Source organism: Hyperoodon ampullatus (genome assembly GCF_949752795.1).
Source record: "Hyperoodon ampullatus genome assembly, chromosome: 19".
Lineage (NCBI taxonomy): Eukaryota > Metazoa > Chordata > Mammalia > Artiodactyla > Ziphiidae > Hyperoodon > Hyperoodon ampullatus.
The window spans coordinates 41,204,623-41,224,073 of NC_136932.1; the positions used below are offsets into that span (position 1 = coordinate 41,204,623).

General features: G+C 47.0%; 1 protein-coding gene across 1 annotated transcript; it reads left to right on the forward strand.

The window, feature by feature from the left end:
• The first annotated feature begins 436 nt into the window (after nt 1–436).
• On the forward strand, nt 437–17,340 carry TEKT1 (tektin 1). Its single transcript, XM_079725075.1, has 8 exons — nt 437–504; nt 2,250–2,456; nt 5,601–5,766; nt 7,892–8,020; nt 8,552–8,695; nt 11,044–11,266; nt 16,468–16,664; nt 17,099–17,340. Exons 2-8 carry the CDS (start codon nt 2,267–2,269, stop codon nt 17,304–17,306), a joined length of 1,257 nt encoding a protein of 418 aa, XP_079581201.1. The 5' UTR covers nt 437–504; nt 2,250–2,266; the 3' UTR covers nt 17,307–17,340.
• The last annotated feature ends 2,111 nt before the right edge of the window (nt 17,341–19,451 follow it).

Genomic DNA, 19,451 nt, shown 5'->3' on the forward strand with positions numbered 1-19,451 from the left:
ATTTGAATACCCATTTTCTGTGTTCCAGGCTGTGCGGAAGTGCTTTTTTTTTTTTTTTAACCAGCACTACAACCATAAAGAACATATTCCGAGCACTGTACTCTTAGTTTGGGAGCTCCAATCCACTCATTTTCCAGATGGAGAAAGTACTCCTGACTCCTAGACCTGGGTTCGGCCACCGCCCCCGGCCGGAAGCTGAGGGGCGGGCCCAGGATGCGAGACCCGACCCCTCCTCCTACCTCCTCCTTTTAATTCCTCGCGGCCGCGGCAACCCTAGGAATCTCTCGCGGCTAACTCCGTGCAGCGCCGGGCTTGTGGTTTAGTGGTCCCAGGACGGCCTGCGGCTGCGAGGACCTGAAGGCATCGTCCAGCCCAACATCGCTGTACACCTGGGGAGTCCGAGACCCAGTGAGAGCAGTGCGGCCCGAGGTGGCCCAGCCCGCAGCAGGACCAAGGCCAGTCGCAGGTCTCCTGACTCCCAGCTTGGTGTCCCACGTCTTCGTGGTAGGTTGAGATGGCCGAGCATCTGGCCTGAGCGCTCCCAGGCCACATCCCCTTGTCCCCGGCGCTGGGGGAAAACACAGAACTCGCGCCTGCACAGAGCCTTCTGGGGAAAAAGCAGCTTCGCGGCAGACCCCGCCCCTTTTGCCCTGGTGACGCGTCTCCGGTTGCCATGGAGACTGCGCTGTTTACAGCCCAGTTCTGCAAGAACCCGGAGCTCCGGTTGGGGTAAGGAGGCTCCCATCCCGAAGTTGTGTAGTAGTTTTTTGTGGCGCTGAGGGTAAGCCCCGGCCCCACACCACCAACCCTTAACTGCAGCACACAGGCCTACCCAATGCCTTGTGCCCATTGGTATCAGCCCGAATTTAGGTTTAACTTCGACCTCAGCCCTAATTTAGATTTCTCTGGGAGCTACTCAGACTTATCCAGAAATCTTGGGTTAAATTTTGAGCCCCACACTCACACTTGGCCGAAGCCATAGGAGGGACTGGATTAGGAGACCCCATGTTGTCAGAGGGAGCCGGGTGGCCTGGGGCTCAGCCTGGTCAAGATTTGACTCCGGGTCGCTCCTTGTATGTTTGAAGGACTTCAGAGATCCAGAAGCCTTTAAGAGCAGGCGGTCAGATATATATTTTGGGTGAGGATGTTGGTGGGAGCAGTTTTTAGCCCTGTCTGAGGACGGCAGTTCTCACAGAGCTGTGTGCAGATGAGATGCGGAAATGTTGGTCTTTCTGCTGCTACTGGTCTCTGCCTGCTGCCTCCTCATGTGTTCCTCTTCTTGTTCTCTCCTTTTCTTTGTCCTGGGAAGGTGTTGTTTCTTTCATCTGCTGAACAGGCTCAATACCCAGTTGTCAGTTTACAGATGTCACAGTTGTTCTTTATTTTTTTTAAGAAAACATGTCTGGGTTCATCTGTTTGGCAATACCTACTAAAACTGAACACTGCCTTATGACCCAGCAATTCTAATGCATTATAAAAGTGCATGCATATGTTCACCAAAAAACACATTGTCTCTAAATGAGAATATTCATAGCATTCTCATAATAGCACCAAACTGGAAACCCAAATATCCATAAACAGTAGAAAAGAGAGACAAATTTTGGTATAATCATACAATGGTATACTACACAGGAATGAGAATGAACAAACTACAAGTATATGAACAATACTGATAACTCTTAGAAGCATAATGCTGAGCAAAAAGAAGTCAGATATAAAAGAGTACCTAGTGATTCCATTTATATTAAGTTCAAAAATACCAAAACTGGGCTTCCCTGGTGGTGCAGTGGTTGAGAGTCCGCCTGCCGATGCAGGGGACACGGGTTCGTGCCCCGGTCCGGGAAGATCCCACATGCCGCAGAGCAGCTGGGCCCATGAGCCATGGCCGCTGAGCCTGCACGTCTGGAGCCTGTGCTCCGCAACCGGAGAGGCCACAACAGTGAGAGGCCCACATACCGCAAAAAGAAAAAAAAAAAAAATACCAAAACTAATTTATAGTGTTAAAAGTTGGAATAGTGGTTACTGTTGGGGGGAGAGGGTGAAGAATAGTGATCAGAAAGAGACGTGAGGTGCTGGTAATGCTTATTTCTTGATCTGGGTGCTGGCTGTACAGAGGTTTTCATTTTGTGTACAGATTATGATTTATGTACCTTTTGGTATGAATGTCACACTTTAATAAAAACTGACATTAAAAAAAGGACAACTTGCTTTCAATGAATGTAAAAAAAAAAATTTCTGCTTTTGATCAGGACTTTAGAAACCTCAAATGGCCAAACTACTACAACATCCACCCAAGTTCTTGCCCTCAGAGTGGCACATTGCTAACAAGAACCAATACCACAGAGCAGAGGCCCAAAGGTCCCGGTCCGAACGCCTGGTGGCAGAAAGCCAGAGGCTTGTGAATGAAATTGAAAAGACCACAAGAAAATCTCAAAGCGATGTGAACAAGAAACTAGGTAAGATAACACATTTGGTATATTTGTGAACATGTTTGGATGATACTCTTGAGGTATGGCGATACTGTCATTTGCATTTCATGTTCAGGAATGGCAACGTATTATCTTGAAATATTAGGGAGAAACATGTGTATTCTCTGGGCTCTGTATTTAAGTTCACTGCCCTAAGGTAGAGACATGGTAACCCAGTCTGATTTCCAGCTATTCATCAGCCATTCTTTTACTGATTCGATACATATCTGTTGAGCGTCTAAGAGCATCTATGGACTAAGCCCTGGGAATATCACAGGAGATGATCAGAGCCTCAGTTTTTGAGGGGCTCCTGGATTGAGGAGGAGAAAGATAGAAAAATGAATAATCAAAATATAACTAGATAGGAGCTGGGGGAAGGGGTACAGAAGTGAGGGTGGAGTCTGCCCTGGAGAATTGGGAAAGACCTCCTAGAGAGGAACATTTGAGCTGAGTCTTAAAGAAAGAGTAATGCTCTCTTGACAATCTCATTCCTACGAACACAATGTAAAAGGTGGTGCCCTTAAATAAGCAAAACAAGAATAAAAATAAGATGAAACAAACAAAAATCCCAAATGCCAAAAAGTGATAAACCAGAGGTCACAAACTCAACAGTCTATCAGAGTTGGGCAGGTAACATAAGGGTTTGAATAAGACTCCTAAGACAATAGGGAGTGGTGGGGACTGAGGGTGCCTGGAAAACATCTGCTCCATCAATTTCAACCCATTTTTTCCCAAGAAAGAATATGGGCCCAGTGTTGCCGAGTTCCCTGATGTTTTTTTTTTATTTTATATTTTTTTAGAAAATCTGGAAAGCTGGAATTTTACCCACTTTTTAAATGCTAGCAATTGATTTGATATATTTATAACACTGGGCAGGATGAACAAACACATCTATAAACAAAACCTGGTCTAATATTTATAACACTGGGCAGGATGAAAAAACACATCTATAAACAAAACCTAGTCTAATATTTATAACACTGGGCAGGATGAACAAACACATCTATAAACAAAACCTGGTCTAAGGGCTGCTAGTTTTCAACCTCCAATGAACCAAAACTTCATTGAGGCCTACAGGGTTAAATGTTAGGCTTCTCCTGATGGGTTGATGCTTACTCCTGATACCAGCCTATAGGTAGGCCTGATCACACTAGACAATAAAGCATTCTGGTTGACAAGCCATGCCCCTGCAGACAGAGCTCCCAGTTAGTATTTTAGCATTTTATTCTCAAATATGACCAGATGAGGATCACCAAACATGTGAGGGAAGGTTCTAAAATGGCAAACACTGAAACAAACAAAACTAAAGAAAGTACACAGAGCAAAAGAAAAAATAACACTATAAGATCCTCAGGGAATTTAGAAAAGACATTGCATCTATGGAACAAGAAGACTCTTAAAAAAGAGAACATTCAGAGAACAAGAAAGTGTTCTTGGAAATTAAAAATATGAGAGCAAAATATTCTTTTAAGTCAAAAGAAGGGTTGAAAGATAGAGTTGAAGTATTTCCAGAAAGTAGAAAAAAAAGACAAAGAGATAGATAGAAAATAAGAGAGAAAAGACAAGAAAATTGGAGGATCCATCTGGGAGGCTCAATACCTGTAGGAGTTCCAAACCCTCCTACACTGTTGGCAGCAATGTAAACTGGTGCAGCCACTATGGAGAACAGTATGGAAGTTCCTCAAAAAACTAAAAATAGAACTACCATATGATCCAGCAATCCCACTCTTGGGGATATATCTGGAGAAAACCATAATCTGAAAGGATATATGCATCCCAATGTTCATTGCAGCACTATTTACAATAGCCAGGACATGGAAGCAACCTAAATGTCCATTGACAGATGAATGGATAAAGGAAATGTGGTACATATATACAATGGAATATTACTCAGCCATAAAAAAGAATGAAATAATGCCATTTGCAGCAACATGGGTGGACCTAGAGATTGTCATATTGAGTGAAGTAAGTCAGACACAGAAAGACAAATTATCATATGATATCACTTATATGTGGAATCTAACACATGAACTTAGTTACAAAACAGAAGTAGAGTCACAGATGTAGAAAACAAACTTATGGTTACCAGGGGATAAGGGGGGGGAGGGATAAATTGGGAGATTGGAACTGACATATACACACTACTTTATATAAAATAGATAACTAATAAGAACCTGCTGTGAAGCACAGGGAACTCTACTCAGTACTCTGTAATGGCCTATATGGGAAAAGAATCTAAAAACAGAATGAATATATGTATATGTATAACTGATTCACTTTGCTGTACACCTGAAACTAACACAACATTGTAAATCAACTAGACTCCAATAAAAATTTTTTTAAAAGTTGTATAAGAAAGTAAATTTATCATAGTAGCATGATATCATGGTTTGGGTATAAATAATATTTACATACCGACAATAATATAAACAAACATTAAATTATTATTTAACATGGTGACCCAGCTATATTGGGAAGATTGAAAGATCAGAAGTGTGTTGTATAAGTCGTATAAGAGCAAACTCTTATCTTTCATCATAGGAAATCAATAGGTAATCTTAAAACTGATAATGAATAAATAGCAATGTAAGCAAATGCCAGAAGAAATACTAAAAGTGTTTAAAAAGCGGTTGCTTCCAGAAAGTGGGAGTGGGTAGGGATGGGTCTGAGAATTGTAATACTTGTAAAACTATTTGACTTTTCAAACAATATATATTTGTGTCTTTGACAAAATTAAAAGTTATTAAAAACAGTGGGCTTTGAAGAATTAGAGTCAAGAGTGTAGAATGGTCTTTGGCTTAATTTGATGTTGAATGTAAGAAGAAATATATTCTTATTTCCTTCCTCCCCTCCCTCCCTCCCTCCCTCCCTCCTTCCTCCCTCCCTCCCTCCTTCCCTCCTCCCTCCCTCCCCCCTCCCTCCCTCCCTCCCTCCCTTCCTTCCTCCCTCCCTCCCTTCCTTCCTTCCTTCTTCCTAATAAACTCAGAGATGTAAAGATGCCCCAAGTAGCACAACTCTAAGAAGAAAAGAAAGTATCTCGGGTAGGTTTACAATAGTCTTCAAGTTTCTAATCTAAGAGTTGGTTACATTGGAAATAGATTAATCCTGGTGTGACTTCTCTGTGTGCTTCAGAGCAGAGGCTTGAGGAAGTCAGGTTCTGGAAGAAGGAGTTAGATGACAAACTTGAGCAGCTGGTGCATGCGACCGAAAATCTACTCATCTATCAGACCAGATTGGGGAAAGCCCTGGAGAGCTTTAAAGAGCCCTTGCACATCACTGAGAAGTGTCTGGAATACAGGTAGGAGGGAAGGTTCCTCTAATGAATCATCTGTTGTAAGAAATGAATTGCAAAGAGGTAAAAGCTGACTGTGCTAGGTGATGGGTTAGAATGAGGCAAATGAGCATGTGTTCTTTTAGAGCCTGAAATTAGCTCAGCATGCCCAGGGTGCTGGGCAGTGGAAGGAGCACTGGACTTGGCTCATGTCAAAACTCTGCTCTTGACTAACTTAAATATAAGTTAGGACTGGGTTTGGCAGTGGGTAATCAGAAAAGGGCAAAATAACATTGAACTTAGATAATTTCTTTCTCTCTCACATTTAAGGAGTCTGGAGATAGTTCAGGGTTGGCATGGTGTGCCACAGTGTCAGGCTTCCAGGCCTTTCCTATCGTGTTGCTCCACTATCTTGTTGCTCCATGTGCGTGGCTTTTACTCCCAAGGTTACCTCGTGATTCACGATGGCAGTTGGAGCTCCAGCCATTATGTCTACATGCCAACAAGTCGGAATAATAAGGGTTTGGCATTCACCATTTCTACTTGTATCCCGTTGACCAGAGCTTAGTCACATGGCCACACCAATAGAAACTGGGAGATGGTGGTCTTTATTTTGGGCAGGCAGAGCAGATACAGTTACTAGAGGACAAGTCTGCTCCTATACACAGAGCCACATGGAAGCACTTTGTAATCCAGAGAGCGCTGTGCAAACATACCTTTTTACTATAATTTCCCTCCTATAAGTCCTATGAGTAGGATGATCCTTTCTGCTCTGGGGTGATGCTGATTTGCAGACCTGATGCCTGTCACAGCCCTAGGTGGAGCACTCTTCTGCCAGCAGAGCCCCCTCCAATCGAGTGCATCCTCCATACTGGCTATTGAGCGAACCCTCCCAAATGCAGATCTTTCCAGGTCACTCCATGCTTAAAATCCTTTCATTACAATGCTTTGCCCTAGTACCTTCAAAATAAAGTTCAAACTTCTTAGCTTCAAAAACAAGGTCCATCATGGTCGGGGCCCCAGGGACCCCTTCAGGGCCATATCTCATCCCCAACAGTGGGATGTACTTAGGGGTGCTGAGCTGCTTGCAGTTTCCCAAATGCACTGTGACTCTGTCCATACTCTTCCTCCTTCCCAGAAAACCCTGTTACCTCAGTGAGCTTAGCCAGGACTCCCTCTGCAGCAACCAGGCAGCAACCTCCCAGCCAGATTTAGAGAGTTTGTGAGGCAAAGGGAAGTAGCAGGTGATCAAAGAGGCCAACATCCATTGGCTCAAGTCTACACCTAAGGGTAACTAGGATGTAGAGGACATACATGGATTGAGTACATGCTCCTCTGTGGAAGGTACAGTGCTCTCTGCTTTCTTATCTCCTTTGTCCCTTGCCACAACCCTAGGAAGTACTAATAGTTATCCCCATTTCACAGATGAGGAAACCAAGGCACAGATAAGTTATCCAGCGTGCCTGAGGTCACACAGCTGGTGAGTGGAGACTTCCTCCCTAGCACTGTCATGCAGGTGGAAAAGAATAAACTATCAGACAGTGACTGATCAATGTTGGGAGTAAGTGGTTAAAAACAGGAGTGATGCCCAGTTAGTTCTGTGACAGGGGGTGAGTTATGTAATCTCTCTGAAACTCAGTTTCCTCACCTGTACTTGAGAGGTTACGTGAGAAGGAATATCCGCATGAAAAGCTCAGCACAATGCTTGTCTCATAGTAAGTGCTCAGTGGTGGGGGTACTATTAATTTTGGCATCATTATGACTATTACTATTGTTACTATAAAGCATCTTTTTGGATCCAATCCTTGTCAGAGGACTAGGATCAAGGAAGGAAACATATGTCTTTAAAATTCTAAGTCAGAAGACAGTGTTTCCAATAAACAGGTAAAAAGTAAAAGCCTTCAGAGCCGATGGCCAAATTGAGGCCAAAAAGTCCAGCTGGCATTTTTCAGACCAAGTAACCAGTCACCGATTAATTTTTCCTCATTACATTTTGGATATTTTGAAGTCACAGAGACACCAACTAATGTACATCTGCCATCACATCATCCAGATGGATTTGGTCCAGTTGTCCAGACAGTTTTAAAAGTCAGCAGATTTTGAGTTGCCTTCCTCCGCGCGTGGGATGACCATCCACCTTTCTCTCGGTCAGGGAGAAGCGAGTTGGCATTGACTTGGTCCATGATGAGGTAGAGCAGGAGCTGATCAAGGAGGCTGAGATCATCCGGGGGGTGATGGCCCTGCTGACCCGCACCCTGGAGGAGACGTCCGAGCAGATCAGGTATGGCCATGCGGGGCCTGCCCTCACATCTCCATTGGGCGTTATCTAGAAAAGGTTGTGCCCACCAAGGCCATGCTCCATGGCCCAGAAAGAATGGGATTTAATACCCTACAAGCACTTTCCATGCCCCAAGGTGGCCCGGGAACACTCAGAATGAGACCAAGACAACCTCTCATGCGTGACAGTCACCCTCTGGTGGCAGGTTGAGGTGCGGCCAGATTTCACCCGATTGTAAACTGGAGGACACTGGAGCTGACCTCTCACAAACAGGATGCCACAGTGGTGACATCAGAAAATGTCACATTTGGAGGGAAGATCTTGAAGTCCTGGCTTGGATATGTTAATGTGTCACCAAGTGTCTAATGGGGTGTGTGTGTGTGTGTGTGTGTGTGTTGGGGGGATGGAAAGGTGGGAGGAAGTGTCGCCATATTGCACTAGACTGGCTTCATTTTCCATGGTCTCCCAAGAACCTGGTATAGGTGCCACCTAGGCATTCCAGAGGGAGAAACCCAGTTTACCTTCTCCCTTCAGGCTGAACCGCTCTGCCAAGTACAGTCTTGAAAAGGACTTGAGGGACAAGTTTACAGCCCTGACCATTGATGATATCTGCTTCTCACTCAACAACAACTCGCCAAACATCAAATATTCTGAGAACGTCGTGAGGGTTGAACCAAAGTGAGTGAGTCCCTGCTAGCCTGGCCCTGCTGTCCTCCTCCCTGCTGTGTGTCATCCTAGTGCTTCTCAGAGAGGTAGGCAGGACCTAGCACATCATCTGAATGCAGGCTGAGAGCTGGGAAGAGGCAGGCTTGGGGCAAAGGTGGGCGCTGAGCAGTGAGTACCCTGACACAGGACCCAGAGGCGCCTCGGTCCTCCGGGTTGCCCCCACTTTAAGAAAGTCTGATATAAAAAAAAATGTTGGGGCTTCCCTGGTGGCTCAGTGGTTGAGAGTCCACCTGCCGATGCAGGGGACACAGGTTCGTGCCCCGGTCCAGGAAGATCCCACATGCCGCGGAGTGGCTGGGCCCGTGAGCCATGGCCGCTGAGCCTGCGCATCCGGAGCCTGTGCTCCGCAACGGGAGAGGCCACAACAGTGAGAGGCCCGTGTATGGCAAAAAAAAAAAAAAAATTTTGGTAGGGGGGCCATACCATGCAGCATGCAGGATCTTAGTTCCCCGACCAGAGTTTGAACCCACGCCCCCTGCAGTGGAAGTGCGGAGTCTCAACCACTGGACCGCCAGGGAAGTCCCTGATATAAAATCTTTAAACCTTTCAAATTTATTCATTTATCTATTTGCATTTTTAACAAGTAAAAGAATTTAAAAATGTAGAAAGGGCAAGTTAATAATTTCCCCATATCTACTCCTTTCTATCATTACACCCCCTGAGATAACCAGTTGTATCTGTATGTTCTTATAAACATATGTATATACTCACCTACACAAATAAATTTTGTTTCTTTACAAAAATGGGATTGTACCATGTACCTTTTCTGTAACATCTAACTTACATTTTTCAAGTAACATTACATCACAGACCTAACTCATTCTAATTTTAAAAACGTTCTTTTTGAAGTAAAACATACATATAGAAAACTGCACAGGAGTTGCCTGGTGGTCCAGTGGTTAGGACTTGGCACTTTCACTGCCGGGGCCTGGGTTCAATCCCTGGTTGGGGAACTAAGATCCCACAAGTCATGCGGTGCAGCCAAAAAAAAAAAGAAAGAAAAGAAAAATGCACAAATAATAGTAAACAGTTTAATGAATTATCATTGTTTTAGTTATCTTTTGCTGTATAACAAGTTACCCCAAAACTTAGCAGCTTAAAAACAATAAACGTGTGTTACCTCCCAGCTTCTGTAGGTCAGGAGCACAGGCATGGCTCAGCTGGGCGCCTCTGGATCACATCTTATGAGGTTGTAGTCAAGGGGTCTGCTGGGGCTGTAGTCTCATCTGAAGGCACGACCGTGGAGTGGGGGGACCCACTTCTGACCTGGCTCGTGTGGTTATGACAGGCCTTGCCACCCGAGCTGCTCCACGGAGCTGTCCCAGGACGTGGCAGCTGGCTTCTCCCACAGTGAGTGATCCAAAAGGAAGCAAGAGAGAGAGGGCAGCTGAGACAGAAGCCACAATTTTCTTTCAGCCTAATCCTAGAAATAACCTCTCATTATGTCTATTCAGGAGAGATGAGTCAGTGAGTTCATCACACAACTCAGGGGGAGGGGATTATACAAAGGTGTGAACACCAGGAGACACAGGGGGTCATTGGGGACCATCTCAGAGGCTGCCTCTAGTCACACAGCAAACAGTCTCCATGTAACCACCAACCAGGCCAAGAAATAAAACATTACCACCAACACCAAAACCTCCACCCCGTCCCCTCTTGATGAATACCTCCTCTCTCCTCCCCAAAGAGAACCACATTCCTGATTTCTAATAGGTTTCTTGTGCCTACTTTTGCATTTATTAAATAGCATCATGTATCTCGTGTGTCCCTTTCCTTCCACCCAACATTATTTTGAGATTCCTCAAGTGTTATATAAAGCAGTTCCTTGTCAAACTAGCAATTTATTCATTTCTTTATAGCATTCCAGTATGGACTCATGATCTCCTATTTTATTCAGTGTGTTATAATCTGTTACTATTATAATTTACTTTGATACTTAAATTGTCTCTACCTATGTGATCTTGATGAAGTTACTCCATCTTTCTGAGCCTCAGTTTTCCTCGTCTGTCAAATGGGTGTATGAAAGTTAGCTCACTAGGCCATCGTGAGGATTAAGTGAGAGGATGTCTGTAAAGTGCCAGCCCAGAGCCTGGCACAGAGTAAGTAGGTTTCCCCAAAGTGACAGTTATTGCCACTGACAGACCACCATTCACTCTGCCTAGAGGTGGGGAAACGTTCTAGGTGCTTCTGATTGTGGAGGGAGGCTTAACTTCCTGTGGGTTTCCAGTAGCTTGTCCTACCCCCATACCCACACACCCAGCCCAAACATGATATGAATGAATGCATGGGTCCTGTTTCAGCTCTGTGAGTCTGGAAGACTGGTTGGACTTCTCCAACACCAACGTGGAGAAGGCTGACAAGCAGAGGAACAACTCTCTGACGCTGAAGGCCCTCGTGGACCGAATCTTGTCCCAGACGGCCAACGACCTAAGCAGGCAATGTGACGTGGTGGACACCGCATTCAAGAATGGGCTGAAGGAGACCAAGGACGCCAGGGACAAGCTGGCTGCTCATCTGGCCAAGGTGAGCTCCCTGGGGGGGCCATGGAAGAGCACCTTCAGAAGGTTTTACCCTGTAAACCTAGAATGGCCTTCAGGGCTTATGATCCTGTGTACTAAGGAGTAGAGGTCACTCAGCTCTCTCCATCTTAGCAGCAGGCTTTGGGCTTTGGGGAACTGGAGCGGGCCTTGGCCCCGCTCTGGGCCTCCTTTCGTACTCATTGCTGCAAAGAACAGGCTGTCTCCCCTCTCTGGGCCTTAGTTCATCCTTCTGTGGAGCATAGAGATGCACCGTATGCTCTTATACGTTCTTTTTTTTAAAAAAAAAAGATTTATTTTTATTTATTTATTTTGGCTGCGCCAGGTCTTAGTTGCGTCAGACAGGATCTTTGTTGCGGTGTGCAGGATATTTTAGTCTCAGCATGCGGACTTAGTTGCGGCACGCGGATTCTTGGTTGCAGCATGCATGCGGGATCTAGTTCCCCAACCAGGGATCGAACCCGGGCCCCCTGCATTGGGAGTGCAGAGTCTTACCCCCTGGACCACCAGGGAAGTCCCTTATGCGTTCTTTATGACTCTGAAGTTCCGTGAGTTGAGTGCAACCGATTTCTCCAAACCCAGATGCAACTTTGGGATTCTGGCTTGTTGTCTGGTTATCCAGCCGTTTGCTGGTAACCAGCTCCCAGAGGAGAAAAAAGCCCCTGATTTATAGAATTTGCAGATTTCTGTGGTGTAAATTCTTCCACCATGGTCAGTTTCAAGTTACCCATTTAACACAGGTCTGGCAGAATTCCTGAATGTTTAACAATTGGAGCCCAATAAGCCAGCTCTAGCCCATGTCCCTCACCAGCAAGGACCGCTGGATCCTGAGCATATGGGACCATCCCGCAGGCTAAGCTCAGGGACACTGGGTAGAGTCCAGTGGAATAGGGGCTGAATTTGGACTGAGGATCTGTTGGCCCACATTCCAGCCCTGCGACAGACCAGCTGAGTGACTTAAGCAGATGCCTCAAGCTCTCTGAGCCTTCTGCCTCACCTGTAACACTGGGTTACAGGTGATGTAACACCTGTACAGCTACCTGATGTGGCCACTGCTGGCCCACTCCTTGCTTTTCACTGATGGTGAAGCAGCCATGGAGAGCGGAAGGGACCCCAGGTGGCAGGTGCATCACTGGCAGCCTGGGACTCGAGCCCAGGCCTGTTCAACTACCAAAACCTTGTCCTCTGCTGCATTCCTCCCTTGCCTTCCATGAACCCAGAGTCTAATTATAAGAAAAGATTTATCTCTGTGATGAGCAGGGCAAACCAGAATGTCATCAAAAGTTATACTGCAATAGTCTGCAAAACGACAGGTAGAAGAGCCTTGTGGGTAGGCGTGTAGAGCCTGGAGCCAGACAGCCTGGGTTCGAAATGGGGCTTCAACACTTGCTGTGTGATCTTGGGGAGGCTACTTAATGTTTTGTGTTCTTTTATGAGATGGTCAGTCAAGTGCAGCCATAAGGAGACGGGGGCTCAGGAAAAAACAAAGTTTATATTGTATTCACAGGTCCTAGAGACAGGAGGCAGGGCCCCCCATGCAGGGCCACGTGGAGAACACACTAGGGTGGTCAGGTCACAGATGACAGGAGCAAGGGGAAGGTGGAGGCCACGGCTTTTATTGGGGTTTCCTCAGGACGGGCAAGGCAGGGCAGCAGGAGCGCTTTAGGATCAGCTAGTATGAATAACCTCTGTGGGCTCTGGGCTATGGAGTGGTCCTCAGTTGCCTGGCACCCAGCCCTGGGATGACTCAGGCAGAGGAAGATGGCCTCCTGGGCTGAAAGGGCAGAGAGAGGAGGGAGGGCTCTGGGCTTGCAGATCCAAGGCCTGCTCAGGCTGGTCCTTCGCCGTCTCTAAGTATTGAAGAGCCCAGGGAGGGGCAGTTTCTCCCAGCCAGAAAGGTTTTTTATGATGTCAGAACATCATAATGTATAGAAATTTTAAAACATTTATAATACACTTAAGCTGCCTGTTCCTGGGACTTCCCTGGCAGTCCAGTGGTTAAGACTCCGCACTTCCACTGCAGGGGGCACAGGTTCAATCCCTGGTCGGGGAACTAAGATCCTGCATGCACATGCCACGCTGCGCAGCCAAAACAAAAAAAAAAAGCTCCCTGTTCCTTGGTTTCCTCATTGATAAAATAGGGACAGCAACAGTACTCACCTCCCAGAGTTGGTTAGGGTAAAATTAGACAGCCCAAATAAAATATTTAGAACAATGCCTGGCACATACCGATTTTATACACACACACATATATATACATACATTTACATAGTTTATACATATAATCAATATAATAGATAATCAATAAAAATTGGCTGCTGCAGCGGCTAATAATAGGAACAACAACAACAATAATAGTAATAATGATAAACATAGCCAAAGACCAGTCAAGAGGCTTCCTGGTGGAGTAAGAACTTAGTCCAGGCCTTGAAAGATGGATCTGAGATAGGAAGGCAGCGGGGACGAGGGTCCCCACCATAAAAGAAGAGGCAAGAAGCTGAGCTTTGCAGAGGCCTATGAGAAGCCCCGTCCTGCCGGAGGAGATCCTGCAGGAGCTGGGAGCTGTGTGGCTGAGGCCTTGGCAGCAACATCTAAAATGAGCATCCAGGGACTTCCCCGGTGGTCCAGTGGGTGCGACTCCACACTCCCAATGAGGAGGCCTGGGTTCGATCCCTGCTCGTGGAACTAGATCCCACACGCATGCCGCAATGAAGATCCTGCAACTATGAGCCCGCATGCTACAACAAAGATCCCACGTGCCACAGCCAAAAATAAATAAATGTTTTTTAAAAGTAAAATAAAATGAGCATCCAAAATGGTCAGGACAGGGGCTTCCCTGGTGGCGCAGTGGTTGAGAGTCCGCCTGCCGATGCAGGGGACACGGGTTCGTGCCCCGGTCCGGGAAGATTCCACATGCCGCAGAGCGGCTGGGCCCGTGAGACATGGCCGCTGAGCCTGCGCGTCCGGAGCCTGTGCTCCACAGCGGGAGAGGCCACAACGGTGAGAGGCCCTCGTACCGCAAAAAAAAAAACCAAAAAACAAAATGGTCAGGACAGGCTCGAATGATGGACTAAAACAAATCAGGTGAGATTCCCTGCCCCCACCTGGAGATACCAACCTAGGCTCTATGAGAGAAGGCTCCAGCTGGTTATCACCTGGCCAGAAGCCTCCATGTTCATGAAGAGGCTCGGCAAACGGAGGCGACGGCCTCCAAACTAAAGGGTAGGGACGGGCTTCCCTGGTGGCGCAGTGGTTAAGGATCCACCTGCCAATGCAGGGGACATGGGTTCGAGCCCTGGCCTGGGAAGATCCCACATGCCACGGAGCAACTAAGCCCATGCACCACAACTACTGAGCCCGCGAGCCACAACTACTGAGCCCGCGTGCCACAACTACTGAAGCCCACGCGCCTAGAGCCCGTGCTCTGCAACAAGAGAAGTCACAACAATGAGAAGTCCACGCACTGCAACGAAGAGTAGCCCCCACTCGCCACAACTAGAGAAAGCCCGTGCATAGCAGTGAAGACCCAACACAGCCAAAAATAAAAACAAATAAATTTATAAAGAAAAAAAAGAAACATTAAGAAAACCAGATGTAATGTGTGGACCTCATTCGAATTCTAATTTAAACATACCAACTCTTACCGAAACAAAAAAAAGGACACTGAGGGAAATTTGAACACTAGATTTTAGATAATAATAAAGAATCCTTCTTTCATTTGTGTGTGATAAAAAATATTGTCATTATGTTAAAAGAAAAAACAAGAGTCCTTATAACTTAGAAACACATACTCAAGTATTTAAGACTGAAATGATATAATATCTGGGAGTTCCTTTAAAATAAATAAGCTGATGGCAGGGGTGCATAGAGGGCATTATAGATGAAACGAGATTGGCCATGTATTGATCATTGCTTAAATTGATGATGGCTCCATGAGGTTCATTATACTACCTACCTTCATGTATGTTTGGAAATTCCCATGATGAGAAGTTTAAAAAGAAAAAAAACTTAAGGAAGAAATAAAATTTTAAACTAGTGAAATATTAATCTAAAAACCCGAGTAGCTTCAAAGGAATCTTTTCTTTGCACAAAGCCACCATCAAAGAAACCAACAAAACTCGGATTAAACTGCTCCCCCTTTCTTCAGGCTTCTAGGGGGCAGAACTGGTACTGAAACAGAGCAGGACCCTATGGTCCTTGCTCCCTTCCCCCCATGTCCTCAGCCTGCCATCTGTCTGTGGAAAAACTTCAGCCAAAGAATAAGTTTAATCAGAGAAGTGAGAAAATGCAGAAACAAAGGAAAACAGTCAAAGGAGACCAAATAATAATAGTTTAGTCATTGAGCATAGTCAAGGACCTTTAGTTCCTCCTCAACAGCTGTAGATAATATTCTGAGCCGTAGCCTGTGAGCTGTCTTGTAGGTACTGAAACCCCCAGCAGATGGAAGAAGTTAACTACATGATGACCAGACTGTGGCCATGACATAAGCTGCCACAATTCTGAGAATTGGTCTCAAGGAAATGGGAACAAACTGACCCTGGAACTGAAGATTAAATGTACTCAAAACAATCAAGATGATGCTGGTCAGACCACCGATGACCAATACCAAGGTGACTGTGCTGTTTCTGCATGTAGCCCCCTCCCTCCGTCTATAAAAGCTCTTGCCCACTGACTGTCCGGTTGTGCTAGGGAGTTGGCCTTTGGACAGGCGTCTGCCCTCCCCGCCCGCCCCCCTGGTTGCCGGCGTTCAAAATAAAGCAAACTTTCCTTTCCACCAACCTGGCCTCTTTAATGGTTTTTGAGCGGCGAGCAGCCAGACCCCACCTTCAGTTACAGTACTAGTGGGTGGATTGGTAAGGAAATAGGCAGCATTCCACTCATGATACAAAGGTACTTTATACCAAGGTAAATGGGCAGCCTTCAGCCTTTGCTGAGGGAATCCACATATTTGGGAAGGAGAAGAGACAACAGTGGCCACTTGTGTCCATTCCATCTGTGAGGTTCTAAGGTTGGGTGAGTTACCTTGCCCATGAGCAATCACTGCTGTAGTGAAGAGGGATCAGACTCTTTCTGGGGTCCTGCTTGGGTAGATATCGGAGGTCCCCTCTTCCTAACCTCCTAAGAGCGTCTGCTGTTGAGTTCTGAGGAACACACCCTGGCCTCACCTCCTCTAATCCTTTTTGTAAGGTCATGGAAGAGATTGCCTCCCAGGAGAAAAATATCACAGTTCTTGAAAAAGCCATCCTTGACCAAGAAGGACCTGCCAAGGTGGCTCATACACGCCTGGAGACCAGGACCCATCGGCCTAATGTGGAGCTGTGTCACGATGTTGCACAGTACAGGCTGATCAGGGAGGTCGATGAGATCACCCACAACGTCGCAAGGTAGGCACAGGGCTACTGGGGCTCCATTTAAACCTGGCCTGTGAGCAGGGTTAGGTGATATCATCGCGGGTGATGCCAGGTGGGCATAAAGGCCTTTGCATCTTTCGTGTTTGAGGGGTTCTTTTCTAGAGGGCAGTCTCTCCTAACTCCTGCCAATTGCTGCCATGCAGGGAATGCATCCCAATGTTTACATTTTCCTGAAGTCCAACTCCAGATGTTTAGGTAAAATCTACAGTTTTAAATGTTGGCAGTTCATGGGTTTGTCTGCCTTGTGAACATGGCCCAGGGCCACCAATTTGAAATCTCTGTCTTAAGGAGGAGAAAGGAGGAAGACACATCAATTTGGATCCTGCGCTGAATATATGAATACATTTTTCCCCCTGAAATAGTGATGTAGAGCCATAAATTAATCCCTAGTGTTCTTCCTCTTCTAGATTAAAGGAAACATTAGCCCAAGCTCAAGTAGTGCTGCAAGGCCTGAATCGCAGGCAGCTCGCCCTGCAGGAGGAGATCCAAGTCAAAGAGAATACCATCTACATCGATGAAGTGCTGTGTATGCATATGAGGAAGTCCATCCCTCCAAGGGACGGGGATGACCACGGGGAGTGGGCCGGGGGTCTTCATCCGGATGCTGTCTGCTGAAAGTAGGATTCTCATTAAACAGAGTCATAAAACCGTAGAACAGACCTCTCATTTCAGGTGGGCAGAACTTCCAGTCAGCCCACCAAAAAGTCTTGGCTGGGGTTCCAGGCCTTCTCGGGGCCTGAGATGTGGGTGCAAAGCTCTATTCTGCTACTGCTAGTGGTGCTGTGGTTGTTTAAGGGTTAAGTTCCATGAATTAGCACAGGCCATTCTGATCACAGGACTTCAGGCCTGGGGGAGGGGTCCAAGACATTTTAGTTCAGATTTATTTCAATTCAGAAGTTGGGCTGGATCCCCTACTCAGACCATGCCCATCTTACTCACGAGAGGACCGGCGAACACTTCTCCTGGCCCTCAAGATTCCTTTTCCCTAGAAAACAATGTGGTGGTTGCTGACTTAGACCCCTGGCTGGTCCACGGGATGCACGTTCAGTTCAGACGGAACTTAGATGAGAGAGGAGCAGCCCTGGGTCGCGAGTCCCCTGTAAGCCTTCCCAACACCTGTGGGTGTCTCTCTGGGCCTCTTTCTCTCGGGTGAAATTGAGACAGCCCGGGACCTGAGACCCTCTAGTGGAGTGATTGCACCTGAGCAAACAGTGGAGTGATTGCACCTGAGCAAATATCTCCCCCAGCAACAGAATACAAACTATAAGGGACTAAAAATAACTGCATGCACAAAAAGGCCACAAACCAACTGCTATTTCTGAGGTGCCGGGAACAAAAACAGGGTACTGAGTATGATCCCTGCCCAGGGCACCACCAGGGGGGCTGGGCAGACCACCTAAGCCACCCGTCTGTCCCAACCCACTGACCCACCCCCGTTGTTACTCATTTAAGGAACCAGCTTGAGCCCCCTTGGGGAGCGAGCAAGGGCGCCTGTTACTTGCTTTCACTCCCTCGTGCTGCAGCACTAGTCCCAGTCAAGCCTCGCCTGAATATCTTATCTGGCTTCTTATTGATTTCTGTTGATTAAAGAGTCCAAGAACCTGTGTCGGTAACGAAGAGGAGGGATAGGACCCAAGGGCCCTCCAGCTCTTAGGAAGTTAGGGGGTGGGGAGTGGGTGAGCCAGGTTGCTGTTTTCTGGGGTCATGGTTACTGACTCGGGTCCCTGGACTCTTTAATCAATAGAAGTTGATAAAAGGCCAGACGAGAAATTCAGGCAAGGCTTTATCGGGCCTCATGCTGCAGCACAAGGGAGCGAAAACAAGTCACAGGTGCCCTCGCTTGAGGAGGAGAAGGCATTCAGATCCATTCAGACCTTAGTCTCGGGATTGCCAGCCTGGGAAAGAGGAAGGCGACGTTCCTGGGCTCAGCAGGTAAGCTTTTCCAGTAGGCCGTCCTGTCGCACCACCGCGTGAAAAGGATTTCTGGCTTTTGTTTTCTTTGCTGAATGTAAACTGCATTTGGCGTCGGTTTTCTGACCAGTTAGCAATCATTCGTAGTGGTTTTTTTAATACTCAAGTGACAGTAAAAGAAAAGAAAAAAAATTCCTCCCGTTCTCGCCACAGATTCAAGTCAGTGGCTAAGAGTTTGGGTTCTGGAGTCACACGTAGCTCAGTTCAAGTTCTCCGGTCACACCCGCCTCCTAGGGCGCCTGTGGGTGAGATAACCCATGAGAAGCGCTTCACAGCTTCACACAGAGCCTGTCCCGGGGGTGGGGGGCGGCAAGCAGAGAAGGGACAGTCCGGACGGTCTAGGGGTTCTGGGGCTTGGGGACCGCTTGGATATACAGGGCGAGGGAGGGAGAGGGGCCAGGGACGGCTCCCCGGTTTCTGGCTTGGGTGTCAGGGTGAATCGGGGTGCCTTTTGCTGAGAGGGAACTTGGGACGCAGAGGGCTGGGCAGTGAGGGTGGGGGTCGGGGAGTGAAGGTGACAAGCTCACATGTTGAGGGCGAGGACCCTGTGGTGGGGAGGAAGGTCCAGCTGCAGCCAGAGGGCGGGGAGGCATCTGCAGACAGGCGGCAGTGGAAGCCAAGCAACGCGTGGGAGTTTGAAGAGCTTGGAGGAGGGGTCTGGGCCTGAGCCCCGGAAGACACCAGCACTTCCCGGTTGAGTGAAGAACCGGACCAACAAGCAGGCTAAGAAAGAACCTCCGAGGGGCTGAAGGAAGCCAGGAAAGCGTAGCATCACAGGTGCCACAGTAG